This window comes from Triturus cristatus, chromosome 6 (genome assembly GCF_964204655.1).
Source record: "Triturus cristatus chromosome 6, aTriCri1.1, whole genome shotgun sequence".
Taxonomy (NCBI): domain Eukaryota; kingdom Metazoa; phylum Chordata; class Amphibia; order Caudata; family Salamandridae; genus Triturus; species Triturus cristatus.
Window position 1 is genome coordinate 1,342,394,713 of NC_140589.1, and position 20,120 is coordinate 1,342,414,832.

Here is a 20,120-nt window from a genome sequence, read left to right on the forward strand (position 1 = left end):
TCAGCAGGGTCATTGGGCCAGAAGTTTAGGTCCCCTAAGACTAGTACTGATGAGTTGTTAATCACCAGGGTAGCCAGGAGAGCCTGAATACTTGGGAAAAAAGAAGGGGTTGGTTGAGGAGGACGGTAGATTAGGACAAAAGTAAGGGGTGCCTGATGGAGAGTCGAGCGGGCTACGAGGTAGTCTACATCAGGGATAGAAGGGGAAGGGAGAATCTGAAAGCTGAAGAAAGAGGAGAACCTCAGAAAGAGGGGCAGAAAGGGGATCCACAGCCTTTGCTGTGCACCATGCCACAAATTTGTTCCACCGGCAGGCGGGTACCGTCTTTGTGGAGGGACGCCTGGCTGCCAGAATGACATCACAGACTTCAGGAGGCAAGTCAAATGGCATGAACTGCCGCCGCTCAATCTCCACGCATGGAGGTGGAGGCTAGACAGGTTCGGGTGGAGGACCGTCCCCTGCTGCTGCGACAGAAGGTCCTCCTGAAGAGGCAGTCGTATCGGGGGATCGATGGACATACTGAGTAGCTGGGGATACCAGTACCTTCATGCCCAATCCGGAGCCACTAAGATAATTTGGGCCCGGTCGCGTCTGATCTTCTTCAGCACTCTGGGCAGAAGTGGTATAGGCGGAAAGGCATACAACAGACCTCAACTCCACTCGTGACGAAAAGCGTCTCCGAGCGAGTGCCACCTTGGAAATTCCAATGCGCAGAACTGCTGACATTGCGCGTTCTCTTCGGTGGCGAATAGATCTAACCAAGGCTCTCCCCACTGCAGAAAGAGACCTTGCTCCACGTCCGAGTTCAGACGCCATTCGTGATCCATCATGCACCGGCGGCTGAGTTCGTCTGCTCTGGCGTTCAGAGAGCCCGCCAGATGTTGAACCACCAGGGTGATGCCCTGATGTTCCAGCCATGTCCAGAGGCGCAGAGCCTCCTGACAAAGGGTCCACGACCCCACCCCGCCCTGTTTGTTGCAATACCACATGGCGGTGGTGTTGTCCGTGAACACCTGCACGACACTTCCCCGGACAGAGGGAAGGAATGCTTTCAGTGCAAGTCGGATCGCCCTCAGCTCCAATAGGTTGATATGGAGCTGAGTCTCTGCCGGAGACCAGAGTCCTCTGATCTCTGCCTCTCCCATATGGCCCCCCCATCCCAGGAGGGACGCATCCGTCACTACAACATGCTCCGGTTGGGGTAGGGAGATGGATCTGCCGCTGACCCAATCGCGATTCGTGAGCCACCACTGCAGCTGGTTCGCAGTGCCCTCCGAGATCAGTACATGGTCGGACACGTTGCCTCGATGCTGTGCCCACTGAAACTTTAAATCCCACTGCAGAGCCCGCATCCGCCACCGGGCGTGAGGTACCAACAGGATGCAGGCGGCCATCAGCCCCAGAAGCCGCAGCACCAACCTGACTGAAACCCAGGACAGAGGCCGGAAGATGGGAATCAGGGCCTGAATGTCCCGGACCCGCTGTTCCGGCGGATAGACCCGGAACTGCGCCAAATCGAGAACCGCTCCAATGAAAAGGAGCTTCTGGGAGGGACTCAGGTGCGACTTCGGCACATTGATGGAGAATCCCAGCGAGTACAGGAGGTTGGCCGTAGTCTGGAGGTGGGAGACGACTTGCTGGGGCGAGCCCGCCTTCAACAGCCAGTCGTCGAGATAGGGGAAGACTGGAACTCCTGATCTGTGCAGATGAGCTGCGACCACCGCCATCACTTTCGTGAACACCCGAGGGGCACTGGTGAGGCCGAAGGGGAGCACGGTGAACTGAAAGTGCTCCTGACCCACCGTGAACCGCAGGTAACGCCGGTGGGCCGGCAGGACGGGGATGTGGAAATAAGCGCCCTGCAAGTCCAACGCTACCATCCAGTCTCCAGGGTCTAGGGCAGCCAGAACCTGAGCTAAAGTGAGCATCTTGAAACGGTCCATCCGGAGGAAGGCGTTGACGCTCCTGAGGTCCAAGATCAGGCGTAGGCCCCTTTGCCCTTATTGGGAACCAGAAAGTAGTGGGAATAACAACCACGACCTACTTCTGGACCAGGAACGCGCTGGACGGCCTCTTTGGCCAAGAGGGCCGAAACTTCCTCTCGTAGAAGATGCAAATGATCCCCCGACATACGGTGGTTCAGCGGTGGCATGGCTGGAGGGGACGTCTCGAAGGGGAGGGAGTAGCCCCTTCGGACGATTTGCAGCACCCACCTGTCTAATGTGATGGAGCGCCAGTGGAGTAGGTGATGGCGAACTCTGCCGCCCACTGGCGTTTAATGGGCCTGAAAGTTCAGACTAGGAGGGCTTTGAGGCGGATGCTGCTGGGGTGGATGTGGACTGACCGGCACGTTGACCTCCAGTACCGCCTCAGCGGAATCCACGTCCGCGTGCAGGTTGGTTCTGCGGCCGGTGGCTGGACGGACGTGAGGAGGCACCCCTTCCTTGGCCATGAAAGGGACGAAAGGCGGAAGTTTGAGGCCGCGGGCCGAAAGACCCAAGGACTTGGCCGTGGCCCGGGAGTCCTTGAACCGAGCCAGCGCACTGTCCGCCTTCTCACCAAAAAGGCGAGTGCCATCAAAGGGCATGTCCATGAGGGAACTCTGGACATCCCCCGAGAATGACGTGGACCTCAGCCAGGCGTGATGCCAAAGCGCCACAGTGGTGGAAATCGCCCGACCCAGCGAGTCCGTGGTGTCAAGTCCACACCATATGGCATGCCGTGCTGCATCTCGACTGTCAGCAAGTGCTTGAGTGAGTCGTGTCCGGGCCTCCACCGGGCACAAAGGCAGCACGTCCTCCACCGTATCCCACAGAGAGTGGGAATAACGGTCCAAAAGGCAAGCGGTATTTAAAGACCACAGTCCCAAACTCAGGGACGAGAACAGTTTCTTGCCAAACTGTTCCAACCTCTTGGATTCCCGATCTGGAGGAGCGGACGGGAAGGAGAATTGGGAGGTTGAGGCCTGGATAACCAGACTCTCGGGGTGGGGTGTTGGGAGAGGAAACTGGGGTCGCCCGGAGCAGGGCGGTGGCGCTGGGCAACGTTCCGGTCCACAGGAGGGACTGTGGAGGGCTTGGACCAAGTGCCCTGCAGAACGTCAATGAGGGCCTCATTAAACTGCAGCAGAGGCTCAGTGGAGCTTGCTGACGGTTGAAGGACCTCTGTGAGGACGTTAGTCCTCATGGCCACAGCAGGCAACTTGAACCCTAGGGCTTCGGCCGCCTTGCGCAGCACCACTGAGAAGGCTGCACCGGTCGGAGGAGAGATGAAACCAGCGTCCGGGGAGGTATCCAGACCGCTGGCATCCCCCAATTCCTCTGCCCAGTCCTGAGAAAGTTGGGGCTGAGCGGCCATAGGGTCATCAGACCCCTCCCAGTCGCCCTCCTCATCCAATTCCCGATAAACAGGAGGAACGATCGGAGCCGGGCAGTAGATGAAGCGTTCACCAATCGGTGCCGCGCCGGCGTCGTGCCCGGACCGGGGCTAAACTGGGGAATGACGTCGTCCGGGGAGGGCGTCGGAGGTGGAACCGGTGTCGGCGCCGGCGGAGGAGGCGTCGTGAGGTCGACCGGCGCCGACCGAGATCCAGGCCTGGATCCCTCGGGGACCTGCGGTGTCGGGGCCGGAGCCGTCGACGGCGCCGGGGCCGGAGCCGCCGGCACGCGAGGTCGCCCAGTCGAACCTGCGGGGCCTGAAGGCACGCCTACAGGCATCGACGGCAGAGCCAGGCCCCTCATAGCCGAGAGGAAGGCACTGACTTCCGCCGGAGTCGTGTCAGTCCCAGGGACAGGCGGGTATGGGGACGGATGCAGCTCCTGCGGCTCCGACGGAGCTGCGTGGGTGGGACCACCCTGACCCTCGGCCGAGTCGCGCGACCGGCGAGGGGAGTCCGAAGAGCGATGTCGTCTCTTGGACTTCTTGGAGTGCTTCGACTTACCCAAAGACCCCGACGAGCGATGATGATAGCTGCGGCTCCGCGATCGGTCCTTGGACCTCCTCCTGGACCGGGACCGAGAGCGGAGCGGAGCCGAGTGCCGAAGCTCGAGAAGCTTACGGGACCGCCTAGCTTTCGATGTCAAGGCCTGACAATCGAGGCACAACTCCACGTCATGGTCGGCCCCCAGGCAATAAAGGCACCGGCGATGGTGATCCGTCACCGACATCAGGCGATGACAGGCATCACAGGCTTTGAAACCAGGCATCCTACCGGCACCAGAGTCGAGTCGATAGACCAAAAAGAGTCGAAAAAGTTAGTCAAAAAATGACTAGGGGTAAGCTCTTCCCGGATCGGCGCTTACTGTCGCGGAAAAAAGAAGAACTGACGTCAGCGACGACGTCATTCCGGCGCACGACGCCGACGACGGACGCGGAGCAGCAGACGACGCTTAGCGACGCGCAAGAGGTATTGCTTCAAAAATCTTTCCGGATCCAGCCTGACGCCTGGGGATATTCTAAGGTGAGGAATATAACTAACGTGTTTCTTACAGATAGCCGCATCACACTCTTGCAACCAGGCAAACTGTATACCTTTTATCAGAAGGGCTCTGATTGGAAGAATAAGACATTAGACATGTCTCCCAGGATAATTTTCATAACACGCTGAAAACAGGCAGCCGCCGAGGCTAATCCATACGGCATTCTGATTAAACGGAATGGTCCCAGTGGTGTCACAAAAGATGTTAGATGTTTTGAATCTGGATGGAGGGGTACCTGGTGGTATGCTGAAGACAAATCTAACACACTGAAAATCTTGGCACCATCAAGTATGTTAATTGACTCAGCGATATTAGGAAGGGGTTGGCAGTCCACCCATGTCCATTTGTTTAAACTCCTCAAGTTAACACACATTCTGATATTTTTCCCTCCATCCTGGGGGCCAAAACCACTGGGGACAACAATTCAGAGGATTCGATTTCCTCAATTATATTCAAGCTTACCAGTCTTTTAAGTTCATTCCTCAGAGGTTCTAGCATCATGTTGGGAACTTTCCTAACTTTGTGTACCACAGGTGTGGCAATGTGCTTAAGGACTAGACAATGCTCCAAGTCCTTTAACAAACCAAGGTTGTCAGAAAAATCTTGGGGAAACTCCTCAAAGAACTTATTGGAGATCGCAGAGTGATCAACTAACATGACTTGTTCGGAGGGATAACGAGCATTCGGGTAAGAATTATTCCCAAGTCTCTTTGATGTCTCCAACCAAGGAGGTTATCACCTCATTTAGCAACGTAAATCTGCCTAATAGTTTTCCTTCATTTGAAATGAATTTTTATGATGGCATACCCAATTACATCAATATGTGAACCACCTTAGCTGATCGGGTTAAAGTCAGGGGTAAAAAGTTGTGAGTCAGGAAATGTTTTGTCCCAAAGTTCATTGCCTAACATGGTAAAAGGAGAGCCAGAATCTGCTAGTACCACAAATAACTTGTCTCCATTCATCACTTCACATTTGGGCATACTAATGAGATCTGCATCTACCATGCCATCACCTCTCACGCTCAGTATAATAGTTTTTGAAGTCTCAATAGAGGTCTCAAAGCTTTCTACTGTGCGTACCCTGCCACCAGACTTGCATACTCTTGCATATGACCCTTTATTCCACACTTGTGGCAGGTTGTATTCCTGGCATAACAGTTCGGGTAGTTAGAGGAGTGGTTAGTTCTCCAACACCTATAGCATTTCACCCTAGAAAAGTCAGTGGAAGGTCTGACCCTAGTTGCACGTCCAGCATTGGAGACATTGTCACTGGAGCCTTGGAGTGCCTCCTTTTGATTTAACTCATGAATGCTACTGGGAGTTGGAGTATCATCAGTTGTTGCCTTGTGGGTTTTCATCTCCTTGACCCAGCCAGAGGTACTTTCCATCCCCTCTACAATGGCTATAGCTTCCTTGAGGGAAGGGTTTCTGGACAAAAGCTTCTCCTGCACTCTAGGACTGTTAGTGCACCTGACCAGCTGATCACGTATCAACGAGCCTGTAAGTTCTCCAAATTCACAGGTGCCTTTAGCGAAGCTATATAGTTCCCAACCTTTTCATTAGGTTCTTGTATCCTCATGAAGAACTTGTGTCTCTCTAAGACAACATTGATGCGTGGACCAAAATACATTTCTAACATTTTTATGGACATTTCGAATACATCAGGCGGTTCACCAAAGTCACAGTATCTTTTAGTTTAAGAAGACAAATGTAACGGCAGTAATTATCACAGGAGTTCAATCCACAAGAGGTACAATTAGCTGAGTGCAGAGGCTTTAAACAGCAAATGTGGCCCAAAATGTCTTAAAAGAAGTAAATGGGCAGAGCGCATCACATATCCAAACTCAGAGTCTACAAAAAGTAGCAGGAGTTAATGGCTTGAGCTGGAGTATGATGAAGCAGCCAATAGAGATGAAAGAGTCAAAGCAATTGTAATTGCGGCATAAAATGATTTGCTAGAGCGCTGGGTATATTAATAAAAAAACTGTTAGCAGGCAAAAAAAGAAAAACAGATACCTGACAAACGCTGAATTAAAAGTATGACGGATCTTGTATTTGTTTGCGATCCGATCTCGAAGTCTTCAGGCTCCGTGGTGTGTTGCCATGGATATTGACAACAATTTCAAGATGGCGGTATGTAACGTGTGTGTCACGTGATGATGTGTGCTCGTCATCCAGATAGTGTTGATTCTACACTTGTTCAATAGTTCCTATTCCTTATTCAAAATTCTAAACATCACCTTCCACTCGTTCCACCAAATCAGATTAGGTAGTAGCCTGTGTTGAATATTATTCAGTCACTCCCATATAAACGTCTATTCATGTCAATACGATCAAGCAATAATCCCCCTGATAAGGGAAACGTATTGTTCGCTCACTCCATCCATCCATATAAAGAGGAAAAAGCCTCTCAGGATTGTTCTACGTGCAGCACGGGCACCTTCCTGCACAAAAACAATACTGCATGCAACTGAGGCTTAGAATAGTTGATCGTTTTTACTGTCCTTAGCATTCCAATTGCCCAAATCTGTGTCTCTTATTTTCAATTTCTTCACCACGGTCATTGCTCACACATAAGACTTCCATACCTTTTTACTGCATTAGATGCAGCTACCATTTTCAGCAGCCATCTGTTAGTACATGCCAGTATCATGGTTACTGGATGGACAGTGATGATTGCCACTGCACAGTGCTTAATTTGAGCAGGTGGTTTCCGGTGCTTGGCACCAGCACTTAATTGGTTTCCGGTGCCCGGCACCGGCACTTCAATGTCAAGACTGCACTTATGACAGTTTGCCACATGATGGCACTGCTCATATATTTTATAGATGAGCAGAACAACTGTTGTTTATGAATACAATATACATTAAATTACTAACATCTGCCTCCCAAGTCATTCCTTTATCTTTAGGGACCTGGAATTATCTGATTTGTGGCACTTACAAGAGAGATGGGTAGTAGTTGCCTCTGCAGTGATGACAGGGATGATGGGTGGTGCAAGCTCAGTGGCCTCCTGGTCAAGGCCCCAGCCCTTATTATTTTAGAAATGAAGTACTGCCACGGTCGCTCTACTGTCATTGCTCACAAATGAGCATTCCATGCCCATTGAGAGCAACCATTTTTATTCATCCTTTTGTAGGTGCACCCCTGCATAATCAGTCACACTGGTGAGCCCACCTATCTTCAACATTAATCTTAACTGAATTGATGTTTTGAGGGAATAATTGAGTAATCCCTCTTGAAGATTAGTGAGCACTGTCTTCATTATTCCGTTTCTCCTTACACTAACCTCGGTTCAATTTCAGTAAGTTTTTTACCTTTTGTTAGAGCCTATCTAATGTGCACATATCCAAAGGTGATTTCATGCCATTTTACCAATTCCTGTTTTTTTATGTCCTTGCCAATACAAGTTAGACTTTGTATTCACCGGTTTCACACTGACACAACAGTTTTTTTCCTCTATGAAGAAGAGTGGGTATTCCAAACACCAAGGGACTTTGTAATGGAATGTTAAAAGTGGGCCCTCACACACAACATTTTTAAGTTTGAAGACAAACTCTTCCAACAACAACACAGGACAAGCATGGGGAGAACATTTGCCCACAGTATGGCATGTCTATATGTACATCATTTGGAATCACACAAAATCCTCCATGAGACAAACCCCTTCCTCCAATATATCACGTTATGGAAACAATATATTAATAATGTCCTAGTAATTTGGGAATGAAATGAAACAACAGCTAACAACTTACTAATTGGGCTAAATAAACAGAATTCATTTTTAAAATTTACCAACACAATGAGCCGAAAGGAACTAGTATTTCTGGACCTGAATATAGTGGCCACCGAAGGCATACTCAAAACTAACAACATCCAAGAAAAACCAACTGCAAAAATGTCTTCTATTATATGACAGTTTCCACCCGAGACATCTAAGGGAAAATCTAACTTTTTGACAATTCCAAGGGATAAGAAGGAATTGCTCAGAAGAACTCAAGGATTTCAAGAAACAAGTCAACCAGCTGGCAATAAAACTAGAGGACCAGAAGTACCCACAAAGAATTGTGTTGCAAGCTGAAAACCGTGTGCATAACAACAAAAGGGCTGCATTTTTGGAACCCCGGCTACAACAACATCCCAACAAAGATCCAAGACCTATCTGCATCACCACCTTCAACATTGTATCGAATTTGGTCACCAAAATCATTCAAAAACATTGGAGCATACTGAATAGCAGTTCTTTAACCATACCACACCCAATGTTCTTGCACAAGCGAGGGAGGAGTCTGAGGATATGCTTGTGCACACACCCCCACACACAGTCTCAAGTATGACTATACAAAACCTTATGACACCAACCATAGGCCACTACCCCTGTGGGAGTTGCAGTGTTTGCCACCTAACAAAAGCAACGAAAACAGTTGTTTTTAATAACATGACTTGGCAACACAGAAACCTAACAAATTGCAAAACCTAAAATGTGGTTTACCTAATAACTTGCCAATGCAACCTACATTAAGTAGACATGACCACAAGGAAGATCAAAACAAGCATCTGTGAACACCGTAGCAATTTGCGTTGCGGAAGCTCAACAACAAAGATGTCTTGACACTACATAGAATTGAAACATACAGTACAAGATTACCGGTGGGTGATTTTGGAACAAATAGAGGACGCTAGAAAATTCAGAGAAAAAAACTCTTGGAAAGAGAACAACATTGGGTGTTTAAGCTCAAGACATGCAGAAGGGGCCTCAATGACAATATCCCGTGGGGTAGTTTCATTTGATACAATCCAACGAGTTTTGGCATGATCAGCTGAACTCTAGCATAGTCACACCACCACACAATTTTTTCTTTCCAAATCCGCGATATTTTGTTTTCCTGATCTGGAATCACTGCTTCAAACTCTCCCTTTTCTCATTTCTCTTGTAAATACAAAATTACAGGTTTTGGTTTTACTACAACGGACCCGACCTTGTGTCGATGTCAACCAATACTCCACTTGGAGTGGCCTAGTTGTTTTATGTACGCAAGTAAGCGAGGACATAGCGTCCGCAAGTCTGCGCTTGCTTCATAACACTTGGTCATACTCTCACTGGTAAGATGTGGTTCCCCGGGGCAAAGTCCACAATAGGTGTTATGGAGAGGGTTTGCCTTGATGCTGTGAGTGTTTTCTGAGGAAACGAGACACAGCACGGTGCAGAGATTGAATATTGACGTAGAAATATCGAATTGCAGAAATATCGACTCAAGAATATCGATAGTGGAAAATATTGAGGTAAGTTTTCTCGTCATTAAAAATATCAAATTTAATGTAGTGCAAAAATATCGATTTTCTAAATGTTGATGTCATAAATATTGTTACGTTAGTTGTTGATGAAGTCATATACTTACTTTGTGTTATAGTATGTTATCGTTGTGTATTTAATTCTTTGTGCTGAAATTTCTAGATGTAATTTTAGTGATGTTAAATCTGTTATATATAAAGGACAATTATATTATAATATTTTACAAGTTATTTTAATTTATTTAGTTATCAAGTTTTGTGCTTACCTTTATTGCGGGATGTTTGGAATAGTTTTTCGTGTAGTTGTTTTTCGTTTTGCCTTCTCTCTCTCAAACATTCATTCTTCCTCCATGGTCATCTGTTATATGGTAAATTTTATGTTAAATTTCTGATTGTTTTTATAGTGTTTGTTTAATTAGTTAGAGTTTTCTATTGGTTTGTGTTTGTGTGTTTCAAATTTATTGGTTGAGATAGCTTTTTTGAATTTTTTAGCTGTTATCTTGTAATTTATTTAATGTTTATTATGTTTATTTATTGTTTGCTTTTATTTTGTTTATTGTTGTTATTTAATTTTATATGTAGATAAATGTTTTAAATTTTTTCTTTTTTATATGTAATTATATTTGTTTATGTTCATTACTTTTTTTTTATATAACTTTTTATTAACATTGCTCATATCATCATACGATGCATGACATTGAGCACAGTGCATGCAGTATAATCGCAATCTACAGTACAATAAAGGACCTTCGATGGCACAAGTGAGGCAAATGACAGTTGGTATTACAGTCCCAATCCTCCCCTCGTCTCCCTGTACTTCAGCCATGGCCCCAAAATTTTCCGCCATTTCTTGGTGCAGCCCCTGCTTTTATAGATAGTTTCCTCGGCCCTTTGGCACCAATCTAAGTCGCGCACCCACTGGTTCCATTGAGGCGGAGTCCACGAACCCCAGTCCCTTGTAATATTCCTTTTTGCCACACCTGCCGCCAGTGCCAGCCAGATCTCCTTGTGTCTAGTCCAGTTGGAGTTGTTACTAATCCTTAATAGTAACCACCTGGGTTCTAGCGGGACCGGTGAACCCACCACTGCCGTCATCGAGTCGACTACCTTAGTCCAGAAGGGAACTATCCCCGGGCATTCCCATAAGATGAGGTAGAAAGAGCCCTCCCCCCACATCCCCGTGCACAAAGGGAGGACTGATTCTTCCCCCAGGCCTACAGATGGGTAAGGGGAAAGTATACTCGGTGCATGATCTTAAGCTGTACTAACCGGAACCTGCAACGGATTGCTATATGTTCATTACTTTTAATTTATCTTTTATATAATAGTATTTGTTTATTCATTTATTTTGTATATTTAATTTATTTGTTTAAATCAATGTGGTTAATTTATTATGTATTGTATTGTTTATTTATATTAATTGTTGTGTTATTTTATTTTATTATCGTAAATAGTATTTTTTAATGTAAAAAAAAAAAAATCGCGATATAGTTAAAATGTATTTTATTGATGTTTGTGTTGTCGATATTGTTTGTATCGATCTTTATGATGCGTTTTCATTTTATTTTAATGTTCTGGATATTTCAGTGTGCTATATTTTTGTTGTCGATATTTTTGTCATCGAGATTTCTTTAAACAATATTATTTTCGATATTAGTGTTATTTCTATTTTGTGTATTGTGTGTCGACATGTTTGTTTACGATATTGTTGAGTCGATAATTCTGTAGTTCGATGTTATGAGAGTCTATGTTGTATCAGTGATCCACACAGCTCAATGGATTGACCGATTTTAATAAAACTGGAATCAGATTACCAAAATTAGATATGGTGGCTCCAGTTTAAGGCACACAACCAACCTGGCATCAGACTTAAATACGAGACACAGTTGATCTCTTTAGATATATCATTTTGGGGATTCGGATCACACCCACCTCTGGTCACCCCCCAAAAAATGCACATAGACTAATTTACAAAACCAACATGAGTCTAACATAATGAGACACATCTCATAATTTTTTCTGTACCACACCGATCTCTTCAAATTTTACAGGATACATTGAACAAGGTATGCAACCCAAAATCAGCCCTATTGTGAGCTGCGTGTGTTTTTCTTTACCCCCCCCTCACAGAGTGTGATAACAGACCACCCTCCCCATGGTGGAACCATGATGCACTATTAAGGTATCATATACGTATGTGACTGGCAGAATGTTTATTTCTTATACATTTTATAGTACCACAGTTTCGAAATGTTACCAGTTTGTAGAGCATGGTTTATTGAACACTGTTTGCTATAGCTTTCACTTTCCAATACCACCTAGAAGTGCTAACCTATTACTTTAGTCCACTGAACACGTTTGCACACACACGGGTGCAGTGAAGTATGTAGAGCTGATACATACTTAATTTTTCTCTCTCTTTCGTATATCTCTGCACAAAACAAAGAACACCAAATAGGTGGTATATGTATGTATTTTCACTAAGTGGTATAGCATTTATTTTTTATTTATTTAAATTTTATTTATTTATTTATTTATTTTATGAGTTTTATATAGCGCTGGCTAGACCCGGAGGTATCAGAGCGCTTTACAGGAGAGTTACATATTGTTACAAGGTTACATCAGAAACAATTTACATCAGTAACTAGGACGTTACAAAGAATAGAAAAACGAGAATATGAGAGCGTAGATGCTGAAGAGAGAGAGGGGTAAAAGGCAGTTCCGATCACAGACAATAGTCGGTAAGGTGAAACAAGGCACTGATCTGATGCATGAGTCGGTCGGGGGAATGACAAGACCGTAAGATGTCGGTTTCAGCTTCAAAGACCCCAGGTACCTCGCAAACAAAAATGGCGGCAATTGCGGGTAAACCCAAATCGGGTTAAAAAATAAAAAAATCCAAAAAGGAAAAAACCTACCCCACGAGTAGGGTTGAGTGGGGGCAGTTCCCATATTTATAGTGAAGGAAGTCAGAAGGCCGTTGAACACCCACGACACATCGGCAGTCCGGTGATAACAGGGAAGATGAGGGGGCTCAGGCAGCAGCCTCGTAAGGGGAAAGGCGGCCATGAGGGTCAAGCGGGCGCTTTAATGCGGCCGAGGGAAACCAACTCGGAGATCAGGACACCCGCATCACGGCACTCTCGGGGTTGCTCTGATGGGGGAAGACATGAACCACACAACTCTGTTGAAGCCCCGGACTAGGTGCCAGTGGGATGCCAGGCAGCAACAGCAACGGACCGGCCCGCAGGTGAAAGCCAGATCTCCTCATCGCATTCTCGCCTAATTCTTTGCTGCTGAGCTGCGGGATGGGAGGCAACCGTGTCTCGGGTTCCCAAAAGGAAGGCGGGCGGCCACATGTCCCAGCAGCAGTCCCAGTGAGGCGCCGCAGGCAGTCAGTGAATCGCAGCAAAGCCAAGGTCCAGAAAGGAAGAGTCAATCGGCTGGCCATGGTCAACGATGCAGTGAACAAGCAACTGGCAGACCCACAGGAGCTCACCGGGAGGTGAAGGAAGAAAGGAGAACCTGCGGAGAGAGGACAAGCACTGTGCCCGATGTCCGGCTGGGTAGGTGACGGCTAGCATGCAACTAGCGTGTTTTATGTGATTAAGCATACAGGAGTAGTACCAAGGAACTAGGTTCCAATGGTCCTGAAGAACAGCCATAGGTCGATACATGTTGATCCATAGGACCGCAGATGCATTACCAACCTTGCACTCCTAATCACCCCTAATTGTCAATCATACTGACTAGAGGCAGGAATAAAATAGATATATCTACTAGCCAGGTATTTTTAACTTTCTCCTCTCCCTCCCCTTCTAGATATAAACATCTCCTTTATCATTATATCATGATCAAAAGTGCTACCACGTAGTTCGTCGGTCGCAGCTCGCTCCGATCCGCAGCAGATTGGAACGGACATGATGATGAAGCATGCCACCAAGGGGTATCCCCGATGGGTGAGGGTTTTACAAGAAAAACTGTTTTTTTTGACACACGAGCGATATTAATGTTTATGTAGATACTGGGTTCTCTGTTTAGATTTAGTAATTTGACATACACAAGTCAAAGCTTAGTACATTTTTGAAAAACATTAAAAAAACTAAATATTCTGCAACACATCAATTCATTTACTTGTCAGTAAAGCATCTGAGTTGCTGCTCTAGCTGAATTATTACCATATTTTATAAAAAGAGGTTTCAAAAAGATACATCTGGGGAATTTTAAAACATGATAAATAACAACTTAATCTAACATTTGTACATCACTGTTACATAGAGTACACAACCTGTCTTCCCATCTTATTCACCGCCAAGCATCTGCATCACTTTTTAAAGGAAGACAAATCAGTCTAAACAGTAGCATACACGGACTGACACTGATTACGATGGCGGTGAAACAGCTACTGGCAGCCTGCCGTGGCGGTTCCACTGCCATCTCGAAACACTTCTCCACCTGCCATATTACGATGGTGTGCTGGCAGATGCAAAGTCCGTCCGCCATGGGTCCGCCACAGGCAATTGTTCCGATTGCCTGGCGAACCCACCAACTATCTGTAAAATGGTGGCAGTGCCTAGCAGGCACCGTCTGCCAAATTACGATGCTGGTCCGTGCCAGCTTTTCCATGGAGCTGAAATCGCCATGGAAAGGCTGGCAGGGATTGCGTTTTGGGGCCTGTGGTTGTGCATGGGCGGTGGTTGTGCATGGGCGGTACCTATGGTGCCCCCCTACATTTCCCTGTGCCAGGTGGAAGGCACCGCATGGTTCCTGCCACACAGTGCAGGGAAACACACAACATGATTTTTTAGCATTGCGGCGGGTGCTGCAGCCAGCAGCACCCGCCGCTATGTTAAACTTGCAGGATGCAACTGCCACGGTTGTGGTCGCATCGCCATCGGGGATGCGGGATCACCGCGTTACAGGCGGGCGATCCCAGTACCGGCATCGATGACAGACGGACTCAAGTCCGTCCGCCATCGTAATCAGCCACTGTGTTCTAGATTCCTACTAAGAATGGTTGCGGCACCAAAACTGTACAAGACTGCATTATTTCGTCCAGTCTCTTTATCCGCCCATAGAACTGGGTGTCATGTTCCATAGAGCAAATTTTTATGAATGCGTTCAGATAGCTTTTAAGCTTAAAATTGAGGTTGTGCAAAAGATTTGTCTTCAATGTCCAATCCCTCCTAATAGGGTCAGAGCATTCTGTGCCTATAAACCTCCTAACAGTATTCTCGTTCCAGTGAAGAAGACGATAAGCCCATCACATTATAGCTGCCAATCCCCTTATAAAAGTGCTTACCAGTTCCATTTCAATGTGCAATGCCTCGACCGGCGCCATTGTATTTAAATTGCAAATAGAATGCAAGATCCTCCCCTCTACTATATGAATAAAGTGACAATGATCTACTTTCATAATTTCTATACCATATAAAAATGTCAGAGGGAATTTCATCTTACATACAGTTAAATAAATGGCTAAAATGCCTTTGCCTTGTTGCACGATTAACTGATTTAAGTGCATTAAAATGAATCAGTGCCTTATTCATCAAATGTGCAATATGTTCTCTGTCTGTTACATTTGTAAAAAAGATTTTCCAAAAATAGGGATAAGAGTTTACAATTTCCAGAGGTACACTGCCCAAATGCCAAATATATTTCGCAGTTGGCTGACAGCCCGATGTGAAACTTCATAAATTTATTTTTATTTATGTTGACTTTCAAATAATGGGTCTCATTTATCTTGATAAAAATTTGAGATGTTTCTGCAGCCCTTTTGGTTTCAAATCCAGCAAGACAATATTATTTGAATAGAGTAGTGTCCCCATAGGGTAGGATCCTACCCTTGGGACAACAACACCAACACGGCTCACCAACTCCGTCAAATCGGCAATGCATATAGAAAAGTAAGCACCCTTGTTTTAGACCCTTTTTGGCATAAGGCTGCGATTACCATCGAGCATTACATGACACTATTCGGAAGTGTGCATGGCTATGATCAATTTTAGTAAACCCTCTGCAGTACCAGGGCACTAAGCTTCCTACACAAGGTATGCGTGTTCATGTGGTCAAAGATGGTGGAAAAGTCAATACAGGCCACATATACAGGCTTCTGTAGGGAAGAAGTGTGGTGCAGTGGCCAGGGCGGCTCACTCTGGAACACGGGGGATCACTGTTTGATCGCCGGTGGCAGGTTAGCCCAGCACCTTGTGACTCTGGGCAATAGTTCGCTTAATCTTACCGACTGCCCCCAGCGCCGGGACACCTCTCCGGAGCTAGCTGTGTGCTTTACAAATGCTGGTATTTCTATTACTGGGCATACTTTTTTTATCTAAAGTGGAGCAGTTAGGTCGAAACCCACATGAGCTAGGGTCTAGATTTTCTTTTCATCAGCCCGAGCCTTCAGCTGGAATAGTACACACTTTGCAACACATTTTTTACAGGCATCTAGCAACATGATTTGCCTATAGTTACTCTGGGCATTAATAGGACCTTTTTAGGTATACTACTACAGCTCCAGGAATCTGTTCCTCCCTAGTAATGAAGCAGTATCTAAACAATGCTATCAAATAGTCAGCCCATAAATCGGCCTTTAACTGTACAATAGTAATAGGCAGATGGTTATGACATCTAGCCCCCGCATTCCTGGCACTAAGAAGAATATCTTTCACTTGTGTCCTAGATGGACAGGGGAGAGCAGTATTTTTGTATATCGGCAGGTCTGAAAATAGGCAAGCAGCTACCAGCCAAATTCTTCTCCAAATTGTGTGGAGCATACAAAGAAAAAATGTAGTTGCACCATTTAGTACTGGAGATGTTACTAATTTTAGACTTGCAAGTGCTACCAATACATTTCTCTATAATCTTTCAGAAGGAGCTAAATTTTTTATGTTTTACGGCTTCAGTAATTTCCAACTAAATTCTATCTCCTTGAAACAGGATTTATTAATGTGCACAATCTGAAATATTTGCTAGAATTAGTAATTAAATAGAAACAAATAAGAATCGGACTTACATGCAGATCTCGAGACAGAGTGACGTTGCTCAAGTCAATAGGTCGAGGGCTGTAACCATGGGCAGTTTCAATGGAAACCTAAATGGACAAAAAGCAAAAAACAAATTAGTGATAGAGATAGGGTCAAGGTAGGGTGACCCTGGATGAAATATCTAAAGCAATTAAATTGGAGCGAGGGAAGAAAAGTAGGTAAATAGAACAGCAAAGATTATGGGACCACGGTATCCATTAAGATATTTGTATTTGTTACTCTTCTTTGGAAGTATATGTACTCACAAGAAGATAAGAACAAAAGGCACTTGAAGACACAAGTTGCAAGCCAACATCGTTTTTCAGACCGGCGTGGCTATATCTATATATTGCTGATGTTTCATTTACTTTTTATTTTGAACAGAATTCCTTATAATGTACACACAATCTGTGACAGTGGATTAAAGTAAATGTGAGAATTGATGTTGGTGGCTAGCAATAAGCCTGTTCAAATTGTCTTAAAAACAATCAGGATCTAAGGATCCATGATAAAAATCAATATAAGAAACATCCATGTGATTTAACATTAATAAAGGCCTCATTACAATGTGGGGCGGAGTTTCCTCTGCCCGACACTGTCTCGGTCAAGGGACCGACTGACACCCGGTTGCAGGTCCCGACCAACTAATTAGGATGAGAACGAACACTGTTCAGTCACACTTCTATACTTTACAATGGGAGCATGCATTACGGCTAGATGCATGCTCCCATTGTAAAATGCAAGGTGCAATTAATTCCTGCACCCGTGGCACCTCAAGGTGCCTGGCACAAGGCCGCACACCAAAGGGGACTCTGTTCGGGGCCCCCAAAGTCGAGTTCCAACAGCCTTCCTGTGTCGGAAATGCCAGCACAGAAAGGCTGTGTGAACCCTACACCGTATTCCCTTTGGCGTAAATAGCCGCCTTTGGGATTACTGGCTGCATTCCACCAGCCGAGCACAGCGATTGGGAGGGGGGAGGGGAGGAGTGGCCGGAGCGGCCATTTTGTAAGTTTTGGGCTACATTTGGGGATAGCCCAAATGTAGCCCAATTTCGCAAAAAGTAGCCCAAGGGGTATATATGGGATTTTCGCGCCTCCCCAGCCACCATTTTAGGTTTGGCGACCTGGTGGCTGGGAGCGCTAGTAGTAGCAGAAAATTTTTCGGTCGGAAAATATTTCAATTGTAGCAGGCTGGTAGGCGTTATAATGGCGAGCGGGGATTATCGTGTGCTGGAAGCGATTCGCCTGTTGAGCGAGGCGGGGAGGATGGATCTCCTCATACCGGAGGTACCGAGGGCTGCGCACCCAGTGGGGCGTGCGTCCGCGGGGGTGGCGGCCGCCGTCGCGGTATGTGCGTCCCCCGGGAGAGCGGGTAGCGGCACGGTGAGTGGCAGGGGCTGCGCGTATGCGAGGAGCGCAGCCCCTTGGAGTGTGGAGGCAGCGGGTGATGGCGCGGGGGGGCGGTGTCTGACAGGGAGAGGGGGCGGGGACGAGCGCCTCGGCGGGGGAGAGCGTCGGGTGCCCCGTCGCTGTGGGCTAAATCTTATGAGGGCTGCTCCAAGGCTATGGGAGCGGCCGTGGTGCGGGAGGGTGAGGGAGCGCGGGGTCACTCGTGGCAGGGCCGCTCATATGCCGGGGGAGCGGCCCTGGACGCGCCGGGTATGTTGGAGCGGTCGGGGAAGGGCGGGGACGCTGGGGGCGAGGCGAAGCGGGTGAATTCTCCGGCGGCATTGTCACGGGGCAGCGCGGGGCAGAGGAGCGCTGCCCCGACATATGGAGAGCAGGGGGAGTGCGCGGAGGGACGGAGTAAGACGGCGCAGGCCACAGAGGCGGGTCCAACAGGGAGGGGCACGCTTCAGGGCTCACAGGTGGGGAGCGCTGCAGACAGGGGCCACCCTTATGGCAGAGGCACAGGCCCCAGTGCGGAGCAGGGCCAGCGCGGCCAGCAGGGATGCACGGGGGGTGGGGAGGGCGGGGCCGGATGCAGAGCGGTGGGGTTTGAGCAGGAGCTTTCGGGAGGGGGGTTACCGGCCCACGTCGGGGTGGGGGTGGGGGGTCAGGCGGATGGCATGGTTGAGGGGAGGGCAGCAGGGGGGACTCCTTGGTGCTGTTCGAGTCGGATGGGAAGCGAGCGGGACTGGGACGGCCTGGACATCTTTGAGTCCTGGGCAGAGGGGTTGGGGGGGGCGACCGGGGCACGGGGCGGTGGGGAAGGGCCTGGGGGTGCAGGGACAGGGGGGCCCCGGGGGTGGGTCAGCTCGGGGAGCGGGGCGGGGGCGGAGGGGCGGAGGCACGGGGGTTGGGCGGCGGAGGAGGAGGGTGCTGGGCCGAGTGGGCAGGGGGTGGGGGGGGTCGGGTAGGTGGGAGTGGAGCGACAGGGAGGAAGGGGACGGTGAGGAGGGAGGGGTCGTGGATCTGAGCGCGGTGGGGCGGGCGTGGGTGGCGAATACGTTGGGGGCGGGTAAGCGGGGATGGGATGGTAGGCAGAAAGGAGGTAGGCCCAGCACACCAGACCATTCCTTTTCTTTTCAGGCGGTGGACCGACAATCTGACCGTCGCGGGATGCCGGACTTGGTAGGGCTGGGAGCGGCTCGACGGCACCAAGGAGAAGGGAGGGTGGGGCCTCGGGTGGCGTATCCTGTACCGGCGAGGGATCTCGGCGCGGCTGGCATAAGTAGGCCCGGTACGGGCTCGCCAGCCCCAACACCCACGGGGTCGCAGCGCCCCGGGGGGCAAAGGCGAAGGAGCAACGCAGCGGAGGATGTTTGTTTAACACGCAGGCAGTTGGCGCCACCAACGGGGAGCGCTGGAGGGGCGGGGCAGGAGGAATTGGATTATGAGGAGAAGAGTTTGGAAGAAGGGGAGTTGCGTGATGTGGTGGACGACAGGGAGGGGGGCCGAGTAATGCTGTGACTAGTGTTTTGCAGGTGTCACGACGCCAGGCGAGGCCCTGGGGTCGGACATCGATGTGGGAGACCGGCTCAGCCCTCAGGACAGGACGCCGTGAGGAGCGTCGGATGGAGACATTGGCGCCAGGTTATACGCATTTGCTCGGGCGCCCAGTGATGGTATCCATAGGAGAGGGGGGGTCTGTTGGCGAAGGGGGGTAGGGGGGAGGTTGTGCAAGGGGGCGTATGTGGTGGATGTGGCCGTGGGCACGGAGGGCACAAGTAAGGGAGACAACAGCAAGGACGGTGAGAGTCTTGCGGACACGAAGAGGACAGTTGACACAAAGACGGGGGACGGGGAGAATAAGTTAGAAAGTAAGGAGCTGAAGATCAAGCGATTACCGTATATGGGGGTAACGAAGCCCTTGGGGGCGCA

General features: G+C 48.3%; 1 protein-coding gene across 1 annotated transcript in view; it reads right to left on the minus strand.

Moving 5' to 3' along the window:
• RYR2 (ryanodine receptor 2) overlaps positions 1–20,120 on the minus strand; it is a 3,458,987-nt gene that overhangs the window by 1,098,224 nt on the left and 2,340,643 nt on the right. The window contains exon 55 of the mRNA XM_085612346.1: positions 16,788–16,865. Coding sequence (XP_085468472.1) covers positions 16,788–16,865 — 78 coding nt within the window. The remainder of the gene's footprint in view (positions 1–16,787; positions 16,866–20,120) is intronic.